At 44.5% G+C, this 24,201-nt stretch overlaps 1 protein-coding gene across 1 annotated transcript in view; it reads right to left on the bottom strand.

The window, feature by feature from the left end:
• Positions 1 to 24,201, bottom strand: part of FZD3 (frizzled class receptor 3) — a 104,993-nt gene that overhangs the window by 55,253 nt on the left and 25,539 nt on the right. Inside the window, exons 3-4 of the mRNA XM_068143178.1 lie at positions 9,517 to 9,713; positions 4,749 to 5,766 (exon numbers count right to left, since the gene is read on the bottom strand). Of these exons, the coding sequence (XP_067999279.1) occupies positions 4,749 to 5,766; positions 9,517 to 9,713 (1,215 nt within the window). The remainder of the gene's footprint in view (positions 1 to 4,748; positions 5,767 to 9,516; positions 9,714 to 24,201) is intronic.

Below are 24,201 nucleotides of genomic sequence, written 5' to 3'. Positions count from 1 at the left end.
AAAGCAGGGTCACCCAGAGCAGCTTGCCCAAGAGCATGGCCAGGCAGGTTGGGAACTTCTCCAGAAAAGGAAACTCCACAACCTCTCTGGGCAGCTTGTTCCAGGACTCCAGAAACCTCACAGGAAAGAAGGCTCTCCTCAGGTTCAGATAGAAACTCCTCTGTGTTCCAATTGTCCATTACCCTGTCACTGGACACCACTGAATAGAGTCTGGTCTCCTCATTTTGACCTCTGCCCTTTAGATATTGGCAAGCATTGAGAAGATCCCCTCTCAGGCTTCCCTTCTACAGGCTTAAACAACCTCTGGCCTCTCAGCCTTTCCTCATCACAGAGATGCCCCAGTCCCCTCAGCATCTTTTGAAACCCTTTGTATTAGCTACGCTGTCAATTCTGTAAATAAACCTCACTTCTCAATGTAGCAGTTGTTTTCTCCTTACTAAAGGAGACTCACAGAAACAATGCTCACTACACTGAGCTTTTGACAGCTCACCTCAGAGCTCACTTGAGCCCTCATGGCTACAGTACAAGGGCCAACTGCTGCCTGCTTTACCTGCTGTTGCTGCCCAGGCAATGGATTAAAGCCACTGCCCAAACTGCAGCAGCTCATGATGCTGCAGGAAGCTGAGGATTAAGACATGCTCATGGAGAGAGAGCTTCTGCCAGCTTTCACAAACCCTTCCTCTCCTTCCTAGTCTCTCCCATAAACTTGAATTTCCAAGGACACTGAAGGCAAAGTAAGGTAACACAAGTTCCATTTTGCCCTGCACTTACTCCTCCAAGAGAGGAAATACAAACTGGGATGAATACTGATTTCTTGTCTTCGTGGCTGAAAATTTTTTATTTCACAAGGAAAGCAACTGATGCATCCCAGATCAATGCTTATCCATATCTAAAGGGCAGAAGTCAAAAGGATGGAGCCAGACTTTTCAGAGAAGCTCAGAGACAGGGTAAGGGGCAACAGACATGAACTGGAACCCAGGAGATTCCATCTGAACACGAGGAAAAACTTCCTTCCTGGGAGGGTGCTGAAGCACTGGAACAGGCTGCCCAGAAATATTGTGGAACCTCCTTTTGTGGAGGTATTCCCAACTCTGCTGGACACAATGCAGGACAACCTGCTCTAGGTGACCTTGCTTTGGCAGTGGGCTTGGACTAAATGATCCTCAGAGGTTCCTTCCAACTCACACCATGCTGGGATTTTGTGACTTGACAAATAAGCATAATAACACATAGCCAAGTCAACCCAGGAAACATCAAGGTAGGTAGGCAGAAATCATGATTGAAAGCATAAAGGTATCCTGTTGCTTCCTCCATTTGGGGAGTCTTTAGCCCTTTAAGTATTCAAAGAAACACAATGTCTGCTTTTCATCTGAACACCAGCTGCCCGATCCCTTTAGCAGCAGCCAGGAGAATCTGCAGCGAATTATTAACCCCATGGTATCTCCTGCATGAAGCAGTCACACAGGAGGCAGGCAGGGGGCTTGCCTGCAGCAGCTGCATGCCCCAACTCCCCCATTAGCAATTTTCCAGAATGAGTTACTGTGGCATCATCCTCTGATGGCAAAGATGAGGTCATGGTTGAACACACTAATGAATTTCTAACCTCAGGTTTGTTCACTGTGCCTATGCAAGCAGCAAATTCTTACTACCACAACCCTGTGTAAGTTCTGCACGTGAAACCTGCATCTACTGTGGAGTCAACTGTAGCTCTCAACTTAGGACAGCTGAATCTCAGAAAGTGATATTCAAATCTTTGAAGTTAAACAACTTCAAGGCTTTTAAAAAAATATGGTCTTCTTTTGTGAGTGATGCTTTCCACAAAGCTTGGCATTTCCCCCTAACTTAACAATATATTTTACTAGCATGATCTAAGGATAAAATTATTTCCCCTCCCCAGATTTGGAAATCTGTTTCAATTATAAGTCTGGACAGTTTAATTAGGGAAGCATGCTTAGTTTAAGGGAAAAAAAAATTGGATGGGTTAGGAGAAAACCCCTTCTAATACTCCCTAGGGTCCATGGGTCCTTCAACCCAATTTGATGTGAATGAAACCATTATTGTTCTTTTGACTCCCGCTGAGCCATTGTGTTAACGGCTTCCTACAGATCCGAGTAGCATTTTACTACATGGTTTCACTATTCCACTCACCAGCATTTGAGCCCTTTGACAACAGAAGTTTCAAGGTTTAAAACAGTTTTTGTTCAATGTTCTGAGAAAGAAACACTCTTGGAAATGTAGAGGTTCTTAGACAAATTTTAGGCTGGCATATGGTGGGTATTTGAAATTAACTGAGAGAGAACCACACACCCCTCTTTGAAAGCATCGAGTTTAACACATTAAAACCTGTAGCAACAAAGACTCAATCAAGCCAATGAAAGTGAGCACACCCACCAACAGATCTTTCCTGCCATAAAAATGTTCATGTACTGGTTGGGAATGAAGAATCACACCCTAATAAAATCTATGTGACCGTTTGAGGGAGTGCCTTTAACAAAGGGACACCATGGCCGAATGTTTTATAAACAAGACAGGTCTAAACTAATTTCATTGGTGGAGAAGCAAAGTACTGCCTTAAGTTTTGATTCCCAGTGAGACTGGTCTCACTCAGTCTTGCACTTTCTCCTTTTGCAGCTTGCGGCTTCTGGGCTTTCGGCCAGAGTGACCTTGAGCAGATAAGGCCTCTACTAACATATAACTGCTTTCAATTAACAATTGCTCTTTTTTCTCTCTTTCTAACCCTCTTTGGGGAAAAAGGGGAGAGAAGGGGGTACAGGGGGAAACCCTTCCTCCTGGCGGGGGAAGGGAATCTCATTCTTGTGTTACTTTGTTGTATATTTCTGTATATATTGTAAAATACTGTAAATTGTGTATATACTCCCCTGCATTTCCTAAACTGCTTTGTAAATACAGCACACAATCCTTTGCTAATCCAGCTGTGGTTTTCTTTAATTTTTTTTTTTTCCCTTTACTTACGGGGGGGGGAAGAAGGCTCGAGGCCTTCCCCTCAACCCTCGACAATCTAACAGAGAAAACAGGGTTATAAGGTAATAGAAATATTATTATCAAGCTATAGAGACTACATCAATCCTTAAAGTGATATTTTATTGCATTAAAAAGTGAGCTTTGATGAACCAGCTGCTGTTTTAACTGCCTTAGAACCAAAAAACTGAGTTTTATACCCCTGTGTGTGCAGTTTTATAATAGATGCCCCCTGTAAAACTGCCTTGAAATAAAGTTGTTCCAAATAAATTGCAGAGAACATCTGTGTAAAGTCACGTGCCTGGATTGGAGCATCAGTCCAGGCTGGGGGATGAAGAGATGGAGAGCAGCCCTGCAGAGAAGGACTTGGGGGTACTGGTGGGTGAAAAGTAGGATATGAGCTGGCAATGTGCACTTGCCGCACACAAGTCAACCGTATCCTGGGCTGCATCCAAAGCAGCATGGCCAGCAGGTCAAGGGAGGGGATTATGCTCCTCTGCTCCACTTTGTTGAGATCTCACCTGCAGTGCTGTGTCCATCTGTGGGGTCCTTAGTGAAGGAGAGACATGGACCTATTGGAGTAGGTCCAGAGGAAGCCACAAAAATGATGCAAGGGTTGGAACCCCTCTGCTGTGATGACAGGCTGAGAGGGTTGGGGGTTTTCAGCCTGGAGAAGAGAAGGCTCTGGGAAGACCTTCTTGCATCCTTTCAGTAAAGAACTCTATAAGGAGGATGGTGACTGACTTTTTAGCAGGGCCTGTTGTGACAGGACAGGGGGTAATGGTTTTAAACTAAAAGAGGGAAGATTCAGACTGGAAAGAAGGAAGAAATTTGTTTATGCTGAAGGTGTTGAGACACTGAGCCAGGTTGCCCAGGGAAGTAATAGATGCTCCACCTGTGGAGAGGTATCAGGTCAGGTTGGACTGGGCTTTGAGAAAGCTGATCTAGTTGAAGATGGCCCTCTGCTCACTGCAGTGGGGTTGGACTAGATGACCTTTAAGGCTCATTCAAACCATTATATGATTCTATGATCCATGCAATATCATTCCAAAACCGATTTGCCACTTTGGCTCAAAAAGTAATGTAGGCTTCAAGTAATTAACACTGGCAATCGTCTCCTTGCAACAGCACCAGTGTAACACTGAAGTAAAGAGTGGACAGTTTGATATCTAGTGGTCTTAAAGGCTTCTGTACAAATCAATTATACGAATGGATCAAGTAAGTGTAATATTCTTGAAAAACAAAACCTATTGAGCTGTAAGCCTTGGTTTTCTTTAGAAGACACTTCCAGTAAGATTTTATACAGAGGTTTCTGACACATGCAGACTGCTCCAAAAGAAGCACAGAACCTCTAGGCTAATCAAAGCAACAACAAGAACTAGAAAAGCAATAATCAGGTTGATGACAGCTCAGTTTCAACACCAAAATTCCTTCAGAGCAAAACTTCTAATGCATCTCTAATGACCAAAAGTAAACTCATGAAGTCTTCCTCTTGAACCTGGTTTGAAATAACATTTTTATGTCCTGTATAGGTCCCACACAGCCTAGAAACTCCATGAAAAACACCCACCAAGCAGCTGATGCACACCTCCAGTTTTCCAATGATACCAAGTCTTCCACAAGGCATTACCCAAATAACACAAGCATGGCAAGAACCTTCCCTTGTAGAAATAGCAGCGTTTTCAGTTAGGGATAACGAGTGAAGTTTTAACATACCCCCTTCATTATCATTTTCTGCACTCCTGAGCATGTCATATTGGTGTTCTCACCTGGTAGGGACACGGGATGTGATATTCTCTGCAGCGCTCTTGGATCCAGGTCGTCTCCCACACACCTCGATAAGCCTGCTCATAGAAATAGCAGCCAATTACAACCAACAGTGGCACGAGGTACAGAACACTGAACACGCCAATCCGAATCATGAACTTCACCAGTTTGTCCTGGTTCTCTTTTTCTAGTGGGATTTCAATGCGAACCCGATTGAGTGAGATAATGCCAGCTAGCAGAAGAGAAACTCCAACAACCACATACAGGCAGAGAGGTGCAAGGACAAAATATCTCAATGCATCCACATCATAGAGGCCAACAAAACATACGCCGCTAATATTGTCACCTTCAATTTTATTCATTGCTAAGAGGATGATGGTCAGGGTCCCTGGAATGCCCCAGGCACTGACGTGGAAGAGCAACGCTTTCTTCTCGATCGCTTCGCTGCCCCATTTCGGCACAGCTGCCAAGAACCACGTGATGGTAAGAATGACCCACCAGACACTGCCAGCCATTGTAAAGAAATAGAGCACCATGAACAGCATGGTGCAGGCTTTGTTGTGAGAGCCTTGCGTCACTGTGGAAGCTTTGTACTGGGCAGGGCTAGAGGCATTACACGCTACTTGGTCTTCAAGCAGAAAGCCAATGAAGAAAATTAGCGACACCATCATGTAACAGACGGCATAAAATATGATTGGTCTCTCCGGGTAGCGAAATCTTGTGACATCGATTAGAAAGGTTAAAAAGGTGAACAAGGTAGCAGAAAGGCAGACAATGGAGATCACTCCGATGAAGTAGCGAGCAAAGGAGAGCTCTTCACGCCGGAAATACATGTTTGGGCAAGGAGGGGAGCAGTCTCGTACCCTCAGGAAAGAGTAGCCCAGATCAGGGTCTATTTTCAACTCCCGAGGACACCAAAAACCATAATCTCTCTGGACTGCCACCGGGACCTCTTCTGTGGGCTCCCCAGCTAAACCGAGGTCAACAAGACGAGGATATGGCTCATCGCAATCTGGGAATCTAAAAGGTAAGAAAATAATTATTTGCAAGACACATACACATCCTTTGCACAGACTTAGTAACTTCATTTATGTGCCTGACTTCAGACGTGCTCAACGGAGTGAAAACAACCCAAGACAACCCAATTAATGGGTGATCCATAGAATACTGCACTGTGTATAAACAGACTCCAGAACTCACTGTCCAAGAATGCAGCAGATGCTGGAACTACACAACTAGTTTAAAAATAAAACAGAAATAACAGACCTTTTTACTAAGACATGTAGTGACAGGATGAGGGGTAATGGCTTCAAACTGGAAGTAGCCAGATTGACATTAGAAAGAAATTCTTCACCATAAGAGTGGTGAGGCACTGGAAGAGGTTGCCCAGAGAAGCTGTGGAGGCTGCAGCCCTGGAAGTGTTCAAAGCCCAATTGGATGGGGCCTTGGTCCCTTCCCACCCAAATGATTCTGATTCTATGACAAATGGACAAGGAGCCCCTTGAGGGTTTAAGCATAAAATGTGGATTCAAAATTTATCTCAAGAAGCCTATACATTTAAGATGACTGTAAACTGAGACTATGTGACCAGGGAAGCATAACTTTATAGAACATTCTAAAACCTGTTCCTAAGCAACTGTACCAGCTACTACCAGACAGACTGGTGAGTGAGACCAAACACCCAGCCGAGAAGCTGCTACTAGCATTAATACATTGAAATGATGAGTAAGGTATTTCTGTAATTAAGCGAAGTTCTGACTGGAGGCTAAGGGCTGCTGGAGGTGAAGTCTGAAGCTCTGAAGGTGAGACAGGAGGGATTCCAAGCAGTGTTGTCCAGTTCTTCCCTCTGCTAGATGATAGCACCACAGCAAGCATAGCATAAGCCAAATATGCCTCTTCCTCTGCTGCAGTTCATGCTCTGGAGCAATAGCCCTAACGCAGCACCAGCAAAGGTTTGGTAATTTTAGCTCTGGCTTTGAAATTCTAGTACCTGGGTCACACTGAGGAGATAGGAGGACCTAAAGGGCCCAGGCAGCTGTTTGAAGTATGGAGTTCAAACCATCTTTGACTCAGCTTATCAGGATCTAGAAGCACCCTCTACTTTATTCTTTTGCTAAAACAAGTTTTGTTTTTCATTCTCTCCAATCCAACTGTAAGAGAGACTGTGTCTTTCTGTTTGTGCTCCTGTGTCAGAGTCACTTCAAAAGCACAAAGATATTGTTTCAATTTCATGTATATTCTGTTTCAAATAGATTGGAGCATCATCAAATACCATTCTAGAAAGTTACCTCTTGTAATGTAAAACTGGAAACCTCTTTTGCACACAAGCTCAACAAGGGGTAGATGCTCTAAAAAATGAGATTTCACACAACCATCAAAACCTGGTTCCCCTTCAGAACAAGAAACTGTTAATCTTATTAACAAAATCAATAAATAATCCCTACCCATGGCACGGGAGTTGGAACTAGACAATCTTTAAGGTCCCTTCCAACTCACATTGTTCTATAAAAAGGAATAAAATTAGGGAGGCTAAGGCCCAGCTGGAACTGAAGCTGGCCACCTCAGTCAAAGACAATAAAAAGCATTTTTATAAATATATTAACAATAAGAAGAAGGGCAGGAAGAACCTGCACTCCCTAGTGGACCTGGAGGGGAACACAGTTACTGAGGATGAGGATAAAGCTGAGGTCCTGAACACCTTCTTTGCCTCAATGTTTAACAGCAAGGCAGGAGTTCAGGACGAGTGGTCTCCGGAGCTGGGCGTTGGGGTCGGGGAGCAGAGTAATACCCTGGAAATCCATGAGGAGTTAGTTCGGGACCTGCTGAGCCACTTGGATATCCACAAGTCCATGGGACCAGATGGGATCCATCCTAGGGTGCTGAGAGAGCTGGCGGATGTGCTAGCTAGGCCACTCTCCATCATTTTCCTCCAGTCCTGGCTCACCGGTGAGGTCCCAGATGACTGGAAACTGGCCAATGTGGTCCCCATCCACAAGAAGGGTCGGATGGAGGAACCTGGAAACTACAGGCCGGTCAGCCTGACCTCAGTGCCAGGGAAAGTGATGGAGCAGATTATCCTGGCGGCAATAACTGCGCACCTGAAGGATGGCCAAGGGCTCAGGTCCAGCCAACATGGATTCAGGAAGGGCAGATCCTGCCTCTCCAACCTGATCTCTTTCTATGATCAGGTGACCCGCCTGGTGGATGTGGGGAGGCCTGTGGATGTGGTCTACCTAGACTTCAGCAAGGCCTTTGACACCGTCCCCCACAGCAAACTGCTGACTAAGCTGTCAGCCCGTGGATTGGACCATTACACTCTGTGCTGGGTTAGGAACTGGCTGGAGGGCCGGGCCCAGAGAGTGGTCGTGAACGGTGCCACATCCAGCTGGAGGCCAGTCACCAGTGGTGTCCCCCAGGGATCAGTGCTGGGCCCTGTCCTCTTCAACATATTCGTTGATGATCTGGATGAAGGGGTAGAGTCAGTCATCAGCAAGTTTGCAGATGACACAAAGTTAGGGGCAGATGTTAGTCAGTTAGAGGGTAGAAAGGCTCTGCAGAGGGACCTCGACCGACTGGACAGATGGGCAGAGTCCAATGGGATGGCTTTCAACAAGTCCAAGTGCCGAGTGCTGCACTTTGGCTACGGCAATCCCATGCAGAGCTATAGGCTGGGGTCGGAGTGGCTGGAGAGCTCCCAAACAGAGAGGGACCTGGGTGTGCTGATCAACAGCCACCTGAATATGAGCCAGCAGTGTGCCCAGGTGGCCAGGAGGGCCAATAGCATTCTGGCCTGCATTAGGAATAGTGTGGCCAGCAGGAGCAGGGAGGTCATAGTGCCCCTGTACTCTGCTCTGGTTAGGCCGCACCTTGAGTACTGTGTCCAGTTCTGGGCTCCTCAGTTTAAGAAGGACATTGAAACACTTGAGCGTGTCCAGAGAAGGGCAACAAGGCTGGTGAGAGGCCTTGAACACAAGCCCTATGAGGAGAGGCTGAGGGAGCTGGGATTGTTTAGCCTGGAGAAGAGGAGGCTCAGGGGTGACCTCATTGCCCTCTACAACTACCTGAAAGGTGGTTGTAGCCAGGAGGGGGTTGGCCTCTTCTCCCAGGCAACCAGCACCAGAACAAGGTGACACAGTCTCAAGCTGCACCAGGGGAGGTTCAGACTCGAGGTGAGGAGGAAATTCTTCACCGAGCGAGTCATTCGGCATTGGAACCGGTTGCCCAGGGAGGTGGTTGAGTCATCGACCCTGGAGGCGTTCAGGGGGAGATTGGAGGTGGCACTTGGTGCCATGGTCTAGTCATGGGGTCTGTGTTGATAGGTTGGACTCGATGATCCTCGAGGTCCTTTCCAACCTAAGTGATACTGTGATACTGTGATACTGTGATAAATCTACAAATCTCTAACATATATAATTTTTTCTCTCTCTGGGAAATTTGTAGCAGTATCACCTATTAAACTTTGGTATAGATGACACAACCAGGTCAGCATAAATGACAAAGAAGATGACAGATAGAGGGGTATACTGATTCATTTAAGTACATGCATGTGCAGTTGGCAGTAATTCCCCACAGAAATTTTCAGCTTATCTCTTATACAGATAATAGAAACAGGTCAACAGGCTGACAGACACCCAAGGCAAGAGGCTGACAGAAAAATGGATGGGAAATCAAAAGCACTTGTCATGGAAAATATTTGAAATATTTGTTTTAGAATAAAAAATATCCTAGGTGATACTAAAATTACATATTGAAAAACTCAGATTTGCTCACCTGGTGCACTCCATATCCTCAGGCCAAGATACCCCAAACATCTCCATGAGCTTGGAGCACTCACTGTATGCTCTTTGACAGAGTCTGCGACAAGGGAGAGTGACATGGCCGTACTCCATGCACACAGGAGCATAGAGGGCACAGAGGAAGGGTCGGAAGTCCCTGGAGCATTCCAAATTCACCATCGGATGAAACGGCTAGAAAACAAAAAGCAGAATTCAACAGCTACACACAGCAGTTTTGTAGCAAGGGCAAGCATAGGGTCCTGCACCTGGAGAATAAACCCCTGTACCAGTACAGACTGGGGAGTGACCTGCTGGAAAGTAGCTCTGAGGAGACGGACGTGAAAGTGCTGGCAGACAACAGGCTGCCCATGAGCCAGCAACATGCCCAAGAAGGTCAATGGTCTCTTGGGGGGCATTCAGAGGAGTGTGACCAACAAACAGCTTGAGGTAGGTTGTCCTCCTTACTCTGCCCAAGTGAAGCCACATCTGGAGTACTGGGTCCACTTCTGGTGTCTCCAGTTTTAGAGGGATAAGAAGCTACTGGAGAGTGTCTATTAGAGGCCAGAGAGATGATGAGGGGACTGGAGCATCTTTCTGACAACAAAAGCCTGAGAGACTTGGGGCTGTGGAGCCTAGAGAAGAAAAGAGTAAGAGAAAATCTTATCAATGCTCATCAATATCTAAAGGGCAGGGCATTCCATGAGGAAAAACGTCTTTCCTGTGAAGGTGCCAGAACTGTGGAACAGGCTATCCAGAGAGGTTGTGGAGCCTCCTCTGGAGAGATTCCAAACCCACTTGGATGTAATCCAGGGCAACCTGCTGTGGATGACCCTGCCTTAGCAGGGGAGTTGGACTGGCTGACCTCTAGAGGTCCCTTTCAACCCACACCATGCTGAGATTCTGTGAAAGAACCGTGAAATTGAAGTCTGAAAAAAGAGGAGTCAGAAAAAAATAACCTGGTGTCTTGTGCTACTGTGCTATCATACAACACCTTTAAATAACAGTGATAGCAACGCCCCCTGGAAGCACTGAGAGAAAATCTATCACAATTAGCCAATTAATACAGCTGTTCTCAAGTACTTCTGAAGATGAAAAAGAAGGAATAGGACAGGGATTGATGTATTAATAAAAGCAGGTGCACACTGATAATCCATGTTGTCTTCTTACTATCCCACACAGGTTCATTTTGCTCTTGCTTAGTTACAGCTTGTCTTGAAAACTCTCCAGGAGCCAATCAATATTTTATTCTGAGTTTGTGAGGCACCTGCCACTATGCAAAGCTTCACTGTATCTTCAGATACTAATATAAGATCAATTACATCCTCTTGAGAGTGTAGCTATGGAATACTGAAATACATAAGGAGTTACAACTTGAGAATGAAACAAAACATCTTATGAATGCTGAATTACTCTGCTGCCTCCAGACTGCAAAAACAGCAATGACTTCTTTTCCTTGACTTCTACATTTCAAGTCAGAGCTCAAAGAGAAAAGGTGACAGTTGTGTGATGATGGCAACACTAACATGAGCTCTGTCCTAGACAGATTTTTATTAAAGGTCCACTATCTCCCCTTCTCCACAATCTAGCAGGATTATAGAGCAAGAAGTCTAATCCTCAGAATTTGTGGTGCAACAGCAGAAGCACAAATGAACCTGCTTCTCTCTCTCTAAAACCTAAATTGTATTATAACTAAAGCTAAAGAGCACGCTGTAGAGAGAGATTACCTTTTCAAACAGCTATTTCCTGAGCTTTCTTTTTCCCAACTACTGAACAGATCCAGCAATAAAAAACAGACCAACTCTTGTGGCAATATAAATGACAGTTACTAGGAACAATGATGAGGAAAAGTTTCACATTTCAGTTCTTCCCTATCACCTCCTTAGTCTTCCAATTCGTTCTACATGCCTCCTTCAGTCTGCAAAAAGTTAATTTTTCATATATAAGACACAACCACACTGTGATTTTACTAAATTTTTAAGCATAATCATTCTTTACACAACTAATTAAATCTTTTAAACATTTTTGACTGTGTTGCCCGGTGATAACAAAGCTGAGCAACTGGGCAATAGCTGCTATGAAAAACATCAAGCTTTCAGAACTGTTGATGAGGAAAAAGGAAGCAAGGGTTAGAAGGTATTTACATGAAACATCTGAATTAACACTAGTGTAAATGAACCTTCCCTGACAAACTTCCCCAGAGGGTATGTTGGCTGCACTTGGGGTTCTTTAGAGCTGCAGAAAACAAGTCTGGCTTGGAACACAGCCTCAGCATACTACTCCAAACACAGTACAAACTTATCCCCCAAAATACTGAGGAAATACAGTGAAACAGAGGTAATGTAATAGAACTGCTCCCCTAGTGCTGGCTGTTCTGTTTCTCAGCATCTCCAGCTCTCTCCCAAGATAGCAACTGTGGGCAGACAAAAACCTCTCTTGAGCACTATATCAAACCAGTTTGTTTTAAAATCATGAAGAAGATAAGCTGGACGGAAGGAAAAACCCTACAACCACTCCATGTAATGCAAAAAAAGAGACTTAGGTGCTTTCAACCAGTACCAGCAACATTTGTGCCATAAGAAACAGTCTGTAAGCCCCCTGTCACTAAAATTATTTTACCCTATTGCAGCTCCCAAGAAGAAAAGTCACTTCCACCTACTAATTATGTTGTTCACTATTAAAAAACAAAGCCAAGGAGATTAAAAGCCTGTTTTTATACTCTTGCCCAAGGACACAGTGCAAGTTATGACATTTAGCCCTGCTCCATTGGTGCCTAACAAAAGGCTCTCTGTTTAAATGTGACATGCTTTTGAAGAAAACAGAGGAAAAATGGAGAGGACAAGAGAGGACATGATAGCCAAACTGATTTCAATAATTCAGGCCAAGTCCTGGGAAATCCAAGAAAGGGAAGAGATAAATGTTTAAGAGATAAACACTTCTTTGCTCCCAAAGGTATTTAAGATATGCCAGCTCACATAACTGTATAATGTATCTATAGTTGTACACCCACCTCTGAGAACATCATGACCAGGCAAATTCTGTCAAAGCAAGTGACAGCAGCAGCGTTATGAACTCAACTTTTATTTCAGGCTGTCACAACACTCCCATTCCTCTTTGCTTTGCCACAGAGTTGGTGTGGATCAATCATGTCACCAACATGCATCACAGCTTTCCTCAGAGAAGCCCAACCTTACCCAGCTCTTCTTTTCCTCTTTACTTGCTGGTAGCAAAGCTGCCTTAAGAAATTTCCTGATTCCCAGAAGCATGGCCCCAGCTCCTCACAGAATGGTAAAGGTTGGAAGGGTCCACTGGAGATCATCTAGTCCAATTCCCTTGCTAAAGCAGGGTCAACCAGAGCAGGTTGCCCAGGATTGCATCCAGGTGGGTTTGGAATTTCTTCAGAGAGGGGCAACTCCACAACCTTCCTGGGCAGCCCAGTCCAGGGCTCAGGCACCTTTTCAGTAAGGAAGTTTCTCCTTATGGCCAGGTGGAACTTTCTGGGTTCTAATTTGTGCCTATTGCCCTTTTTCCTGTCACTGGGCACCACTGAAAAGAGTATGGCCACATCTTGACTCACACCCTTTAAATACCCCTTTAGATACACCCTTTAGAAGAACCCCTCTCAGTCTTCTCCAAGCTAGAGTCTCTGATGTCTCAGTCTTTCTTTGTAAGGGAGATGTTGTAGTTCCCTAATCATCTTTGCAGCCCTTTGCTATATCCTCTCAAGTAGTTCTCCATGCTTGAACTGTGGAGTCCAAAACTGGATGCAGTACTCCAAGATGAGGTCTCACCAGGGCAGAACAGAGAGGGAGGAGAACTTCCCTTGACACCCTTTTCTGAATGCATCCCAGGAGACCATCCTTCCCTCCCCCCCCAATTCCAATTTGCTGAAAATGCCTTGTTCTAACAGAGGGTAGAAATATCCTACCTGTCTTTGGTTTTCCATGAGTTTGTTTTTCAGGAGGCAATGGACTCAAGGGTAACATCTACTGCTGTTGCCAGGTCCACTCCGCCGCTGCCGGAGGTGGCCGCGGGGTGGTGGTCCAAGCACCCTGATTTGGTGTCGTCGCGCGGGGTGCATTCGCGCTGCGAGAGAAGTTTCCCTGCCTACGACAATCTTGGGTAGAATGAGCAGGACATTGGCAATGAGCACAGCACCTTCGAGGCTGCACAGCAGTCGAGTAACTAGATTTAGGATGCCAAAATTTCCCAGGATTATGACGTTTACCAACATGGTATTTGCCTTTTTTAAGTGGTTTTGGTGCTGATTTTGCGACTGCCTGTACGGCTGTGGCCAAATAGGTAGCCGTGTGCTGGTGCATCATTCGTTCTGCTGCATCCAGCAGCTGTGCAGTAGAAGCACCTCTCAGTACAGTGCTTAGAGCCTGCTTAGTTTTGTCGTTAGCATTGTCAAATGCCAGAATGTCCATCATTTTAGCCTGCATGTCGGCACTCAAATCTGGATTAGAGGTTACTGCTGTGTGCAACCTATCTGTGAAGGAACCGAACGACTCTGTGGGACCCTGCCGAATGGAGAAAAATGTAGGGCCGGACTTATCGTCCTGGATTTTCCACCAAGCTCTGATCGCTAGATCCTGGCTTAACTGTAGGACCTGATCAGGGAGTCGTATTTGCCGATCTGTTCTAATGAAGTCTCCTGTCCCAATGAGTTGATTAAGAGTAACACCGTGTAAGGGATCTGTTGGCTGCCAGGGTGTGGCTTCCGCAGCAGTGCAGGCAGTTTGCCACTTATCAAGAAATTGTAAGCGCTGATGTGGTGTTAATAGGGTATTTGCCAACATGCGTGTATCGAAGGGCGTTAGCAAACGTGTTGAGAACAACTGATCAATTATGGCAGAGGTATAGCCTGACTTCAGACCATAAGTAGTTATAGCCTGCCTAGCTTCTTTTAGCATTTTCCAATCCAGAGATTGCCATACTCTGTCTTGACCTTGCAGTGCTACTGGATATGCACATACAGGAAAATCTACAATCAATCCCTCTGTAGCTGCATTTTGCACAATAGCTCTCCACTGACCCAATATTGGGTCGATTCCCGATCCTCCCACCTCCCCATCCCGTACATTATCGGCCCGTGGTAATACGAGCTGTTTTTCGGTCGTGATGGTGTCGTTCCCTGATAACGACTGAGATGAACGAGGCGAGAAGGGTACAATGGCCAAAGGCGCTGGGGGGGCCGCTGCTGGAGGAGCCGTTGCAGGAGGAGCCGTTGCAGGAGGGAGTGCCGCTAGGGCTGTTGGGGCCGCCTTATTAACTTATATAAGCTCGAGGGGCATTGTTGGCATGGGTTCATTGGCCCCTCACGAGTGACCACACACTGTACTACTGTGGATTATTGGTTAACACGTGGGATTGTTGATATACGTGTGTCCTGTTATTCCAAGATAACTCTCTATGTTTATGGCTACCAGTGCCCTGCTTTGGTTACACAGTGCAGGCACAGCACTGTTCTGCTATACTGCTAGCCACTTCTGCACTCATGCTGGGCACGGCCTACCACCATGTCAGGCTCTAGGCCTACACTGCCAGATTGCTCACACTGCTTGTTACAACCATTGCCACAGATAACTATAAATATACCACAGAACTATGTTGCAGTTTCAGACTGGCCATATTGCTGAGAGACAATAATAATGCAAATTCTGTCTTTTGTTTGACACAGTGGCAGCCATTTAGCTGGCTGTTTCTCGAGAAGTGGCATTACTGCAAGATGAAAACAAAATTCTCTGGATGATTTTTCACTGTTCTGTTTGTTTACATAATCCTTTAACAGAAAAATAACCAGGAAGCATTCTCATGAACTCATAGATGGAAGAAGAGAAGTTTTCATCCCTGAGGCTCATGGGAAAAGAGTGATGCTATGACTATCAATTACTGTTGCAGTTCTCTGGTGGAAGAAACTGCCTCAGGGCATGCACTGTCTCAGGCCAGCTGCAGAGCATCCTCAGATCTGTGCCTTCTGTCCTGTGTTGCCCTATGTTTGAATTCAGCTTCCAATTCATTATCAAAATACCTTGCATCCTGTCTCAAAGTGCATGGGCAATAATGATTTCCAGGCTTTCTCCCTAGGAGAACTGCAGAAGTTGCAGCAAGATTTAACTCTTCAGACAACAGCTAGTTAGGCTGAACATGTTATTGCCTCCTGCTTCTGCAAACTATACATCTTTGACTGACCTGCCCTCACAGATCTGACAATTCATGTGAATGCTCTCTAGGGATCATTACAGGCAGAACTGGTTTTCTTATGACAGTGGGAATTTGGTCTCCAATGTGTCCTGGTCTGCCTTAGAACAGAACTATTTCTGTTCTGTTGTTTTACTTCTCAGAAACAGCACTTTCTAAAGCTAACAGCTGCTAGCTGATGTTTAGAGTTACTACCAAGGACCAGGGTGCAGAAAGGCTCTTGCTTATACTTGCCCCTGTGGAAACCAATGTCAGTGCTAAATCTTGTGTGCTGTGTTGGGGGTGCAGTAAGTAAGAGGTGACACTAGTAGGGAGGGGCAGACAGAACAGATAACTCTAATCAACAAGGGATTCCATCTCATGGATATCATACTCAGTATGAAGTTGAGGGATCACCAGAGTCAAGCCTCTTCAATGGCCAGCACCTGAAGGCCTCTGTGCATTCTGCCTTCAATCCCTAGCCAAGTCTTCCTGAATCTATTTTCAGAACCCAGCTCCTGCATCTGGTTCCCATCTGCCACTAAGTTCAGTCTGGGATTGCCCCAGTGTTTGACCACAGCATCAATGGTGATGTCATTACCATCAAGAGGGTTGAGTTCAATATTGGCATGTATCTATTTGTACATATTTTGTTTCATTGTTATTTTCATTAAAGCTGGTTTAGCTTTCTTTTCCAAGCCATAAATCATATTCCCTTTCTCTTTACTTTGGGAAGGGAGAGGAGTTCATAGAGAACACCTGTCACCTATTTAGTGATCAGCCCTCACCTTTGACACAATGGTCCTGACCTGCATGCTCTTCTGAGTCCTGCTAGGTTTGTTGGAGCTTACAGCCCTCAGTCAGACTGGTATACAAACATAACCTGAAAATATTTGTTGTAGGTTAATAACCTGAGCAGAACAACTGCTGCAAAACAGTGCTGCTGCTAACTCCAAAGGAGGATGTACTTTAGAGTCCTGTCTACACCTAACTGGTGTTTTGTAAAGATCAGGGAGTGCTCACATAGACTAGTGATTTGGGTCACTAGCTTCTCAAAACAAACATAGTCTACCTTTTTTCCCCACTCAGTTTAGCCTTGAGCTAGACAGTGGCATGTAAACAATGGCTGTAGAAAGAACCTGAAACACATGGTCAGGTGTGTAAGAGCAAGTCCATTTATTTTGGAATCAATCCACACGTGCTCCATTTAACATCACTATGGAAGTACCATTCTACTGCACAGATACTTTGTTCTGTTTTTAGACTAATTTGCCCACACCTGCTTTTAATGCACTGTGCCAAGACAAATTTAGTGTAGAGTACTTAGCATAACACACATTCAAATCTTACCTCACCATTTACTTCCTTGTCTGGGGGAACAAGTACACTTTATTTTAAACCATCATTATTTTTAGCTTTGCACAGTGTTGCATGTATGAAAAAGCAATTGGGGGTCACAGTTTTGGTTGTCTGTTAAGCTCTTCAGCATGGAAGATAGCTATTCCCTCATTAGCTGTACAAACCCTTATGAAGCACCATGGAATCATAGATTCATAGGATGGTTTGTGTTGAATGGGACCATATAGATCATCTAGTTCCAACCCCCTTGCCACTGGCAGGGACACCTCCTATTAGACCAGGTTGCTGAGACCCCATCCAGCCTAGCTTTGAACACTTCCAAAGTTGCAGCCTCTGGACAACCTGTTCCAGTGCCTCATCACCCTCATGGAGAAAATTTTCATCCTAATGTCTAATGTAAATCTAGCTGCTTCGGTTTGAAGCCATTACCTCTTGCCCTATCACTGTATCTCCTTGTAAAAAGTCCCTCTTCAGCTATCCTGTAGGCCCTCTTCAAACACTGAATGGCTGCTATAAGGTCTCCCTGGAGGCTTCTCCCTGGACCCCCCCAATATCCCATACCTCATAACATGGGATGTGAGCTGGATAATTTATAGTAGCAAACAGGATTAGATTTACACTGTCCTACTTTAGGGACTGGGAAGTGAATTAATACTACTAATAATAAAGAATAAACCAGATTGTTTTAAATTAGTACTAAAAATATATGTCTTCATTTAAATATCTATTAAGTCACGCCAATAATAAAAATTGCAAGTTATTACTGTGCTTTTAAATGGTATTCTTTCTCATGCTGTAAGTTAAACCAGACAATCATCCTGTTACTCACTTTAAAACCTAAGACCAATTATTTCACCTGCCTTACTTGTTAAAGGGCAGCAATCATGCAAACCATCCTATGCTTTTTGGTCTGTGAACAGACAGCTGACAGTAATTTCTCAACTGCAGAGGTAAAAAAAATGTAGCTTAAAGACAGTAAATAACATTAATCTCTGTCTATAGGACTAAAAAGCAAAGCCATCTGCTCTTGCTCTTTAAAGAGGTCTCCTGCTTCGTTTTAAATTCTAAAGGTCCTCTGGAAGACACTGAGAAGATGGCATCCATCTGTCAAGCTGCACTTTCCCTAACTGTGATCTTCATGTTTTAGGAACTGATGTATGCAGATGGGTAGTCTTGGTAACAATTTCCATTTGCAAGAAGTGTTAGTTTTTGTAAGACAGCTGAGACTGCTTGGACTTCCTCCTTCCTCTCCATATGCTTGCTGTGAGGGGCTTGGGAGAATTCCAAAGTATCACAGAGGAATAAATACATAGTCCTCTGGAGTGTATTTTAGATCCTATTAAGTTCAGACACTATAAAGCACACTTGCCTGGACAAGAAAGAGACTAGGGGGAAGGAGTTGTAAGTCTTGGAAAAAATATTGTTCATTTAAATGACACATTTCCATCTCCTGCAGTTTCAAGACAACCTTCCAAGTACCAACTGAATGTGAATACTGCTTTGATGCCTGCTGAAAAAAATGCTCCAGTGCTGTTGGCATTGTGGGAAGGAGAAAGATCCTCATTATGAGAAGTGAAGTGCTAGTGATAACAACCTTTTATTTCCCTCCTCTCTGCCACTGCTGACTAATCTGCATGTCAGGGACACACAGACTATTTCTGCCAGCTTTAGAGAGGTCTGTATCCTTGAGAAGTAACAGGAGTGAAGACTATCAACAATCCATTGCTGGCACAGTGTTCATAGTATCATAGTGTTCATAGTATATGTTCGAAAATGTATCTTGGTGAGTGAAGGAGGAAAAGCTTCTGATATTTACTGGAACAGGTTGCCCAGAGAGGTAGCTAAGCATGCATCCCTAGAGATATTCAAGGTCAGGCTTGACAAGACTCTGAGCAATCTGATCTAGTGGAAGATGTCCCTGCTCACTGCATGAGGGTTGTACTAGATGACCTTTGGAGGTCCTTTCCAACCCAAACCATTCTATGAGTCTACATGAAGATTTGTTAGGAGAGTTCACACTAAACTGAAAGCACACAATGGAGTCAGTGTCAAGATCAAGCTGTTGAGAGCTCCTGAAAAGGGGAATTTCAAAATGAAATGTGGGAAAACAGTGATAAGATTCAAAATCAGATTTGTTTCATCTTTTCATTTTTACTGCCATCAATGTACCCAGTGACAGTGTCTGCCACATCATAAACAACATTAATACCATGCATGTGACAAGCTGGATATCTGAAGTACAATGAAGTAACACTGAATACTCTTGCTGAAGAGAACTGACTTTTAATTCTCAAAGCTTGATGACTTTTACTATTTCATGAGGGATTTACAGGTGACCTGGCAGCGCTGGGTTAACAGTTTGACTTGATGAACTTAATGATCTCTTCCAGCCTAAACAATTCTGATTCTGCATGTGACTTCTCTAACTGTTTTTTTACACAGCTGAAGCAGCAAAATATCCAAGACAGCTTAATTTCATAAGCCAGTGCATACTACATGAAGCTTCATGTTTTCCACTGGGATGAGGATGAAAGAAAGCTTCTGTTTTCTGAACTCTGACATTCAAGCAGAAGTGTTTCTTGACACACTATGGGCACAAGTTTATCAACCCTTGCCCTCTCAGCTGCCACCAGCCTCCTTCACACTGACCTTTAAGATTGTTTTCAACAGTCCATGAAACTCACTTTGAAGCCACACAAGCTGTGTTTGTACCATTTATAATGTAAAACGTCAGGATAAGACACTAAATGTTGAGACCTTTAAGAGTTCACATCTAAGTAGTGCTGGAGTGTGTCCAAAGAAGGGCAATGAAAGTGGTGAAGGGTCTGGAGAACAAATCTTGCGATGAACAGCTGAGGGAACTGGTATTGTTTAGCCTGGAGAAAAGGAGGCTCAGAAGAGACCCTCTCACTCTTTACAACTCCCTGAAAGGAGGTTGAAGCAAGGTGGTGGTCAGTTTCTTCTCCAAAGGAACAAGTAATAGAACACGAAGAAACAGCCTCAAGTTGTGCCAGGGGAGGTTTATGTTGGACATCAGGAACAATTTCTTCCCCAAAAGAGTTGTCAAGGCCTGGACTAGGCTGCCCAGGGCAGTGGAGAAGTCCCTATCCCTGGAGGGATTTAAAAGCAATGTAAACAATGGTGCCAAGGGACACAGTTTAGTGGTAACTTGTCAGTAGTGGGTTAATGGTTGGACTTCACAACCTTCAAGGTCTCTTCCAACCAAAACAGTTCTATGATTCTAAATACCCTCTCTTGTAAAATACACTTAGGTTGATGAATTGACCACTTCTTACTTTCTCACTGACCTTACAATAGTTTTGGGCAAACTCAGGTATCAGTGCAGGAAGCACAAAAGGGACATGTTACTGGAGGATGAAGAACAGGGACATCTATGCTGACCTTACAGGTAGTTAACACTTAACCCTATGCAGGGCTGCTCAGGACATCTGGCATGTTCAAAACCATCTATAATAGAGTTCAACTGCCCTGCACCCAAGCATCCTCAGAAAATATTACAAGGATATATTTAAGGCAGGTTTTAAAGCATGAGCTCCACCATACAGAAGACAAAGATTTCTTGCTATGGATAAGAACATGCACTGATGCTGTTGAAACCAAGGAGCAAAACCTTTTGCAGACAGAAGGCTGCAAAACAAGAAACACTAACTGAATTCAGGAAGCTCTATTTGCTACTCTCTTGGCAGCCAGACTGCTGTCAAAATTGTCACACAAATTCTCTTACCAGCCATAACACTCTCTTTCATATAAGAAAATATAATGGCAGATGCAGTTGTAATAAATCAACTTACTGCTCAAGCCATGAATGCCAGATAAGGTTCTCAAAGAACAAATCACTATTCAAAAATTCATGTCTTACCTGGCTACATGAGGATCAACATTTCCTTAGGCATAGGTTAAAGAGCTTCATTGTGCTCCTCTTAAAGCCCACAATGAATCTAACCAAAATACATCAGGAATGATCTTGCAGTATGCACTAAGACTGTTGCATTGCATTAGATAAAAACCCCCACAAACCAGCTACTGAATCACAGAATCCCAGCATGGTTGCCCAGGATCATGTCCACATGGGTGTGGAATCTCTCCAGAGAAGGAGACTCCACAACCTCTCTGGGCAGCCTGGTCCAGGGCTACAGCACCCTCATAGAAAAGAAATTTTTCATCACATTCAGGTGGAACCTCCTGGGTTTCAGTTTGTGCCCATTGCCTCTTGTCCTGTCCCTAGGCACCACTGAAAAGAGTCTGGCTCCATCCTCTTCACCTTCACCCTTTAGACATTGACAAGCATTGAGAAGATCTCCTGTCAGTCTTCTAAACAACTCCAAGTCTCTCAGGCTGTCCTCATCAGAGATGATGATGTTCCCTCACCATCTTTGTTGCCTCTGCTGGACTCTCTCCAGTAGTTCATTGTCTCTCTTGAACTGGGGAGCCCAGAACTGGACTCTCAGATATTTCCTTACTAGGACAGATTAGAGGGGCAACAGAGCCTTCTGTCAAATGATTTTATAGGCATCTTCAGCTACGTACTGGAACTTTTCTTGACTCTGTCCAATATTTATTGTCCAAATTGAAACTGAAAAGGAATCCTCAGGTAATACAATAAAGCAGCGCTAACAGTGGAATTTGGTATATACAGTTTGGAAAGAAGCAGACCACGACACTGATCCAATAAAACTATGCATAAGCATAACTGGTGAAAACTGTAATTAGAAGATAACCTGTTGGATTAATACTATAAAGAAGAGCAAGCAAAATCATTGTATGATATGAATGCTAATATTTTAACATCTGTGCCCTAATATAACATTACAAACCATCTGTTACATCGACATACCAGCAAAAACCATACACACACAGAGACACAGATGCACATATCAACAGTTGGATGGAAGAGAAGATTTGCATCCTCAGGCCTTAAAATTAAGGATATTTCAGAGAGCAATAGTCAAGGGTTAGGGCTGGGCTGGCCACTAAATGAGTGAGAGACACTGTCTATGAACACTTCTCCCTTCCCAAAGTAAAGAGAAAGGGAATAAGGGAGAGAGACTTATAGCTCAGAAAAGAAAACTGAAATAGTTTTAATGAAAAACAAACAAACAAAAAGATAAAATGAAATATACACAAAAGATGCAAACCAATGTTAAACCCAAGCACTGATGGCAATAACATCACCAGTGATGATGTGGGCAAGCACTGGGGAAGTCTCAGACTCTGCAAAAGATGGGAAGCAGATTCAGGAGCTGGATTCTGGAACTGGATTCAAAAAACATATGGATAGGGATCAAGGGCAGAATGGACAGAATGTCCTCCTCAGGTATGGGCCACTGTAGAAGAGCTTGGTGACCCCTTAGCTTTACACTAAATATGATGTACATGGAATGGAATCCCTTGAGCGGAAAAGAGGAGAAGAACCTCCCCCAACCTGCTGGTCACACTATCCTTAATGCACCCCAGAATACTGTTGGCCTTCCTGGCCGTGAGGGCACATTGCTTGCTCATGGGAAATGTGCCATCTACCAGCACTCTCAGGTCCTTCTTGGCAGAGCTGCTTTCCATAAGGCTAAGCTCTAACCTGTACTGGTACAGGGGATTATTCTTCCTCAGAAGTAGGACTCAACACTTGCCCTTCCTGAACACAAACAATGGGGAAAATGAGGTGGCCTTTGGGAAAGATTTCAGCCTTTGGAAAGAAATTCTTCTTTCATGGTTATAATTTGACAGTGAGTCTGAATGTTCTGAACAGATATTGACTCCACTTCTTGGGATGGCTTTATAAATTTTAAGAGATATTGTCCATCCTAGTACATATACCTTGACAGGCTGGAGAGGTGGGCACAAGCCAACCTCATGAGGTTCAATAAGAGCAAGTGCAGGGTCCTGCACCTGGCTTGAAGCAATCCCAGGCACAAATACAGGCTGGGCAGGGACTGGCTGGAAAGCAGCCCTGAGGAGAGAAACTTGGGGGTGCTGGTGGACAAAAAGCTCAACATGAGCTCTCAGTGTGCACTTGCAGCCCGCAAAGCCAATCAGATCCTGGGCTGCATCAGGAGAAGTGTGGCCAGCAGGTCGAGGGAGGTGATCCTCCCCCCTCTACTCAGCCCTGGTGAGACCCCACCTGGAGTACTGTGTCCAGTTCTGGAGCCCCTATTACAAGAGGGATGTGGACGTACTGGAACGTGTCCAGAGAAGGGCCACAAGGATGATCAGAGGGCTGGAGCACCTCTCCTATGAGGACAGACTGAAGGAGCGTACTGGAACGTGTCCAGAGAAGGGCCACAAGGATGATCAGAGGGCTGGAGCACCTCTCCTATGAGGACAGACTGAAGGAGTTGGGGCTGTTCAGTCTGCAGAAGAGAAGGCTCCCAGGTGACCTAATTGTGGCCTTCCAGAATCTGAGGGGGGCCTGCAAGAAGGCTGGGGAAGGACTTCTCAGGATCTCAGGTAGTGATAGGACTAGGGGGAATGGAATGAAGCTGGAGGTGGGGAGATTCAGGCTGGACATGAGGAGGAAGTTCTTCACCATGAGAGTGGTGAAGCCCTGGAATGGGTTGTCCAGGGAGGTGGTTGAGGCCCCATCCCTGGAGGTGTTTAAGACCAGGCTGGATGAGGCTCTGGCCAGCCTGGTCTAGTGTGGGGTGTCCCTGCCCATGGCAGGGGGGTTGGAACTAGATGATCCTTGTGGTCCCTTCCAACCCTGACTGATACTATGATATTCCTTTTACCCCATTATAGAATTTCAAGAGGGCTACTATGCACACCTCTCTACATCACCCAACAGCAGATGAGAACAGTGAAGCTAAGACTAAGAAAAATCTCAATTTACTTCAACATATTAAATGAAAATTCACTTTCTCTCCAAGCTTTAAGATAATTGATGACATCAATTTTTAACCACTGTTGAACCATTAACCATATGTAAAAAGCATCTGCAGACACAGCAGCTGTAAATTAAAATTTCACTTTCTCCCTCCCATTTAGTGTCAAGTTAACGAGGTCACAAATGAACTTTACAGGGTAGGATAACGAAAAATAATTACAACTCATTGCAATTAGATGAGACTTTTGCACTGGACAGAAAGCTGTTACCTGCTTCACAAGCCTTCAAATGACCAATTCTAAA

This window comes from Melanerpes formicivorus, unplaced genomic scaffold, assembly GCF_026170545.1.
Source record: "Melanerpes formicivorus ecotype bairdi unplaced genomic scaffold, bMelFor1.0.p_v2 SCAF_9, whole genome shotgun sequence".
Lineage (NCBI taxonomy): Eukaryota > Metazoa > Chordata > Aves > Piciformes > Picidae > Melanerpes > Melanerpes formicivorus.
This window is presented reverse-complemented; position numbering and strand designations above follow the sequence as displayed.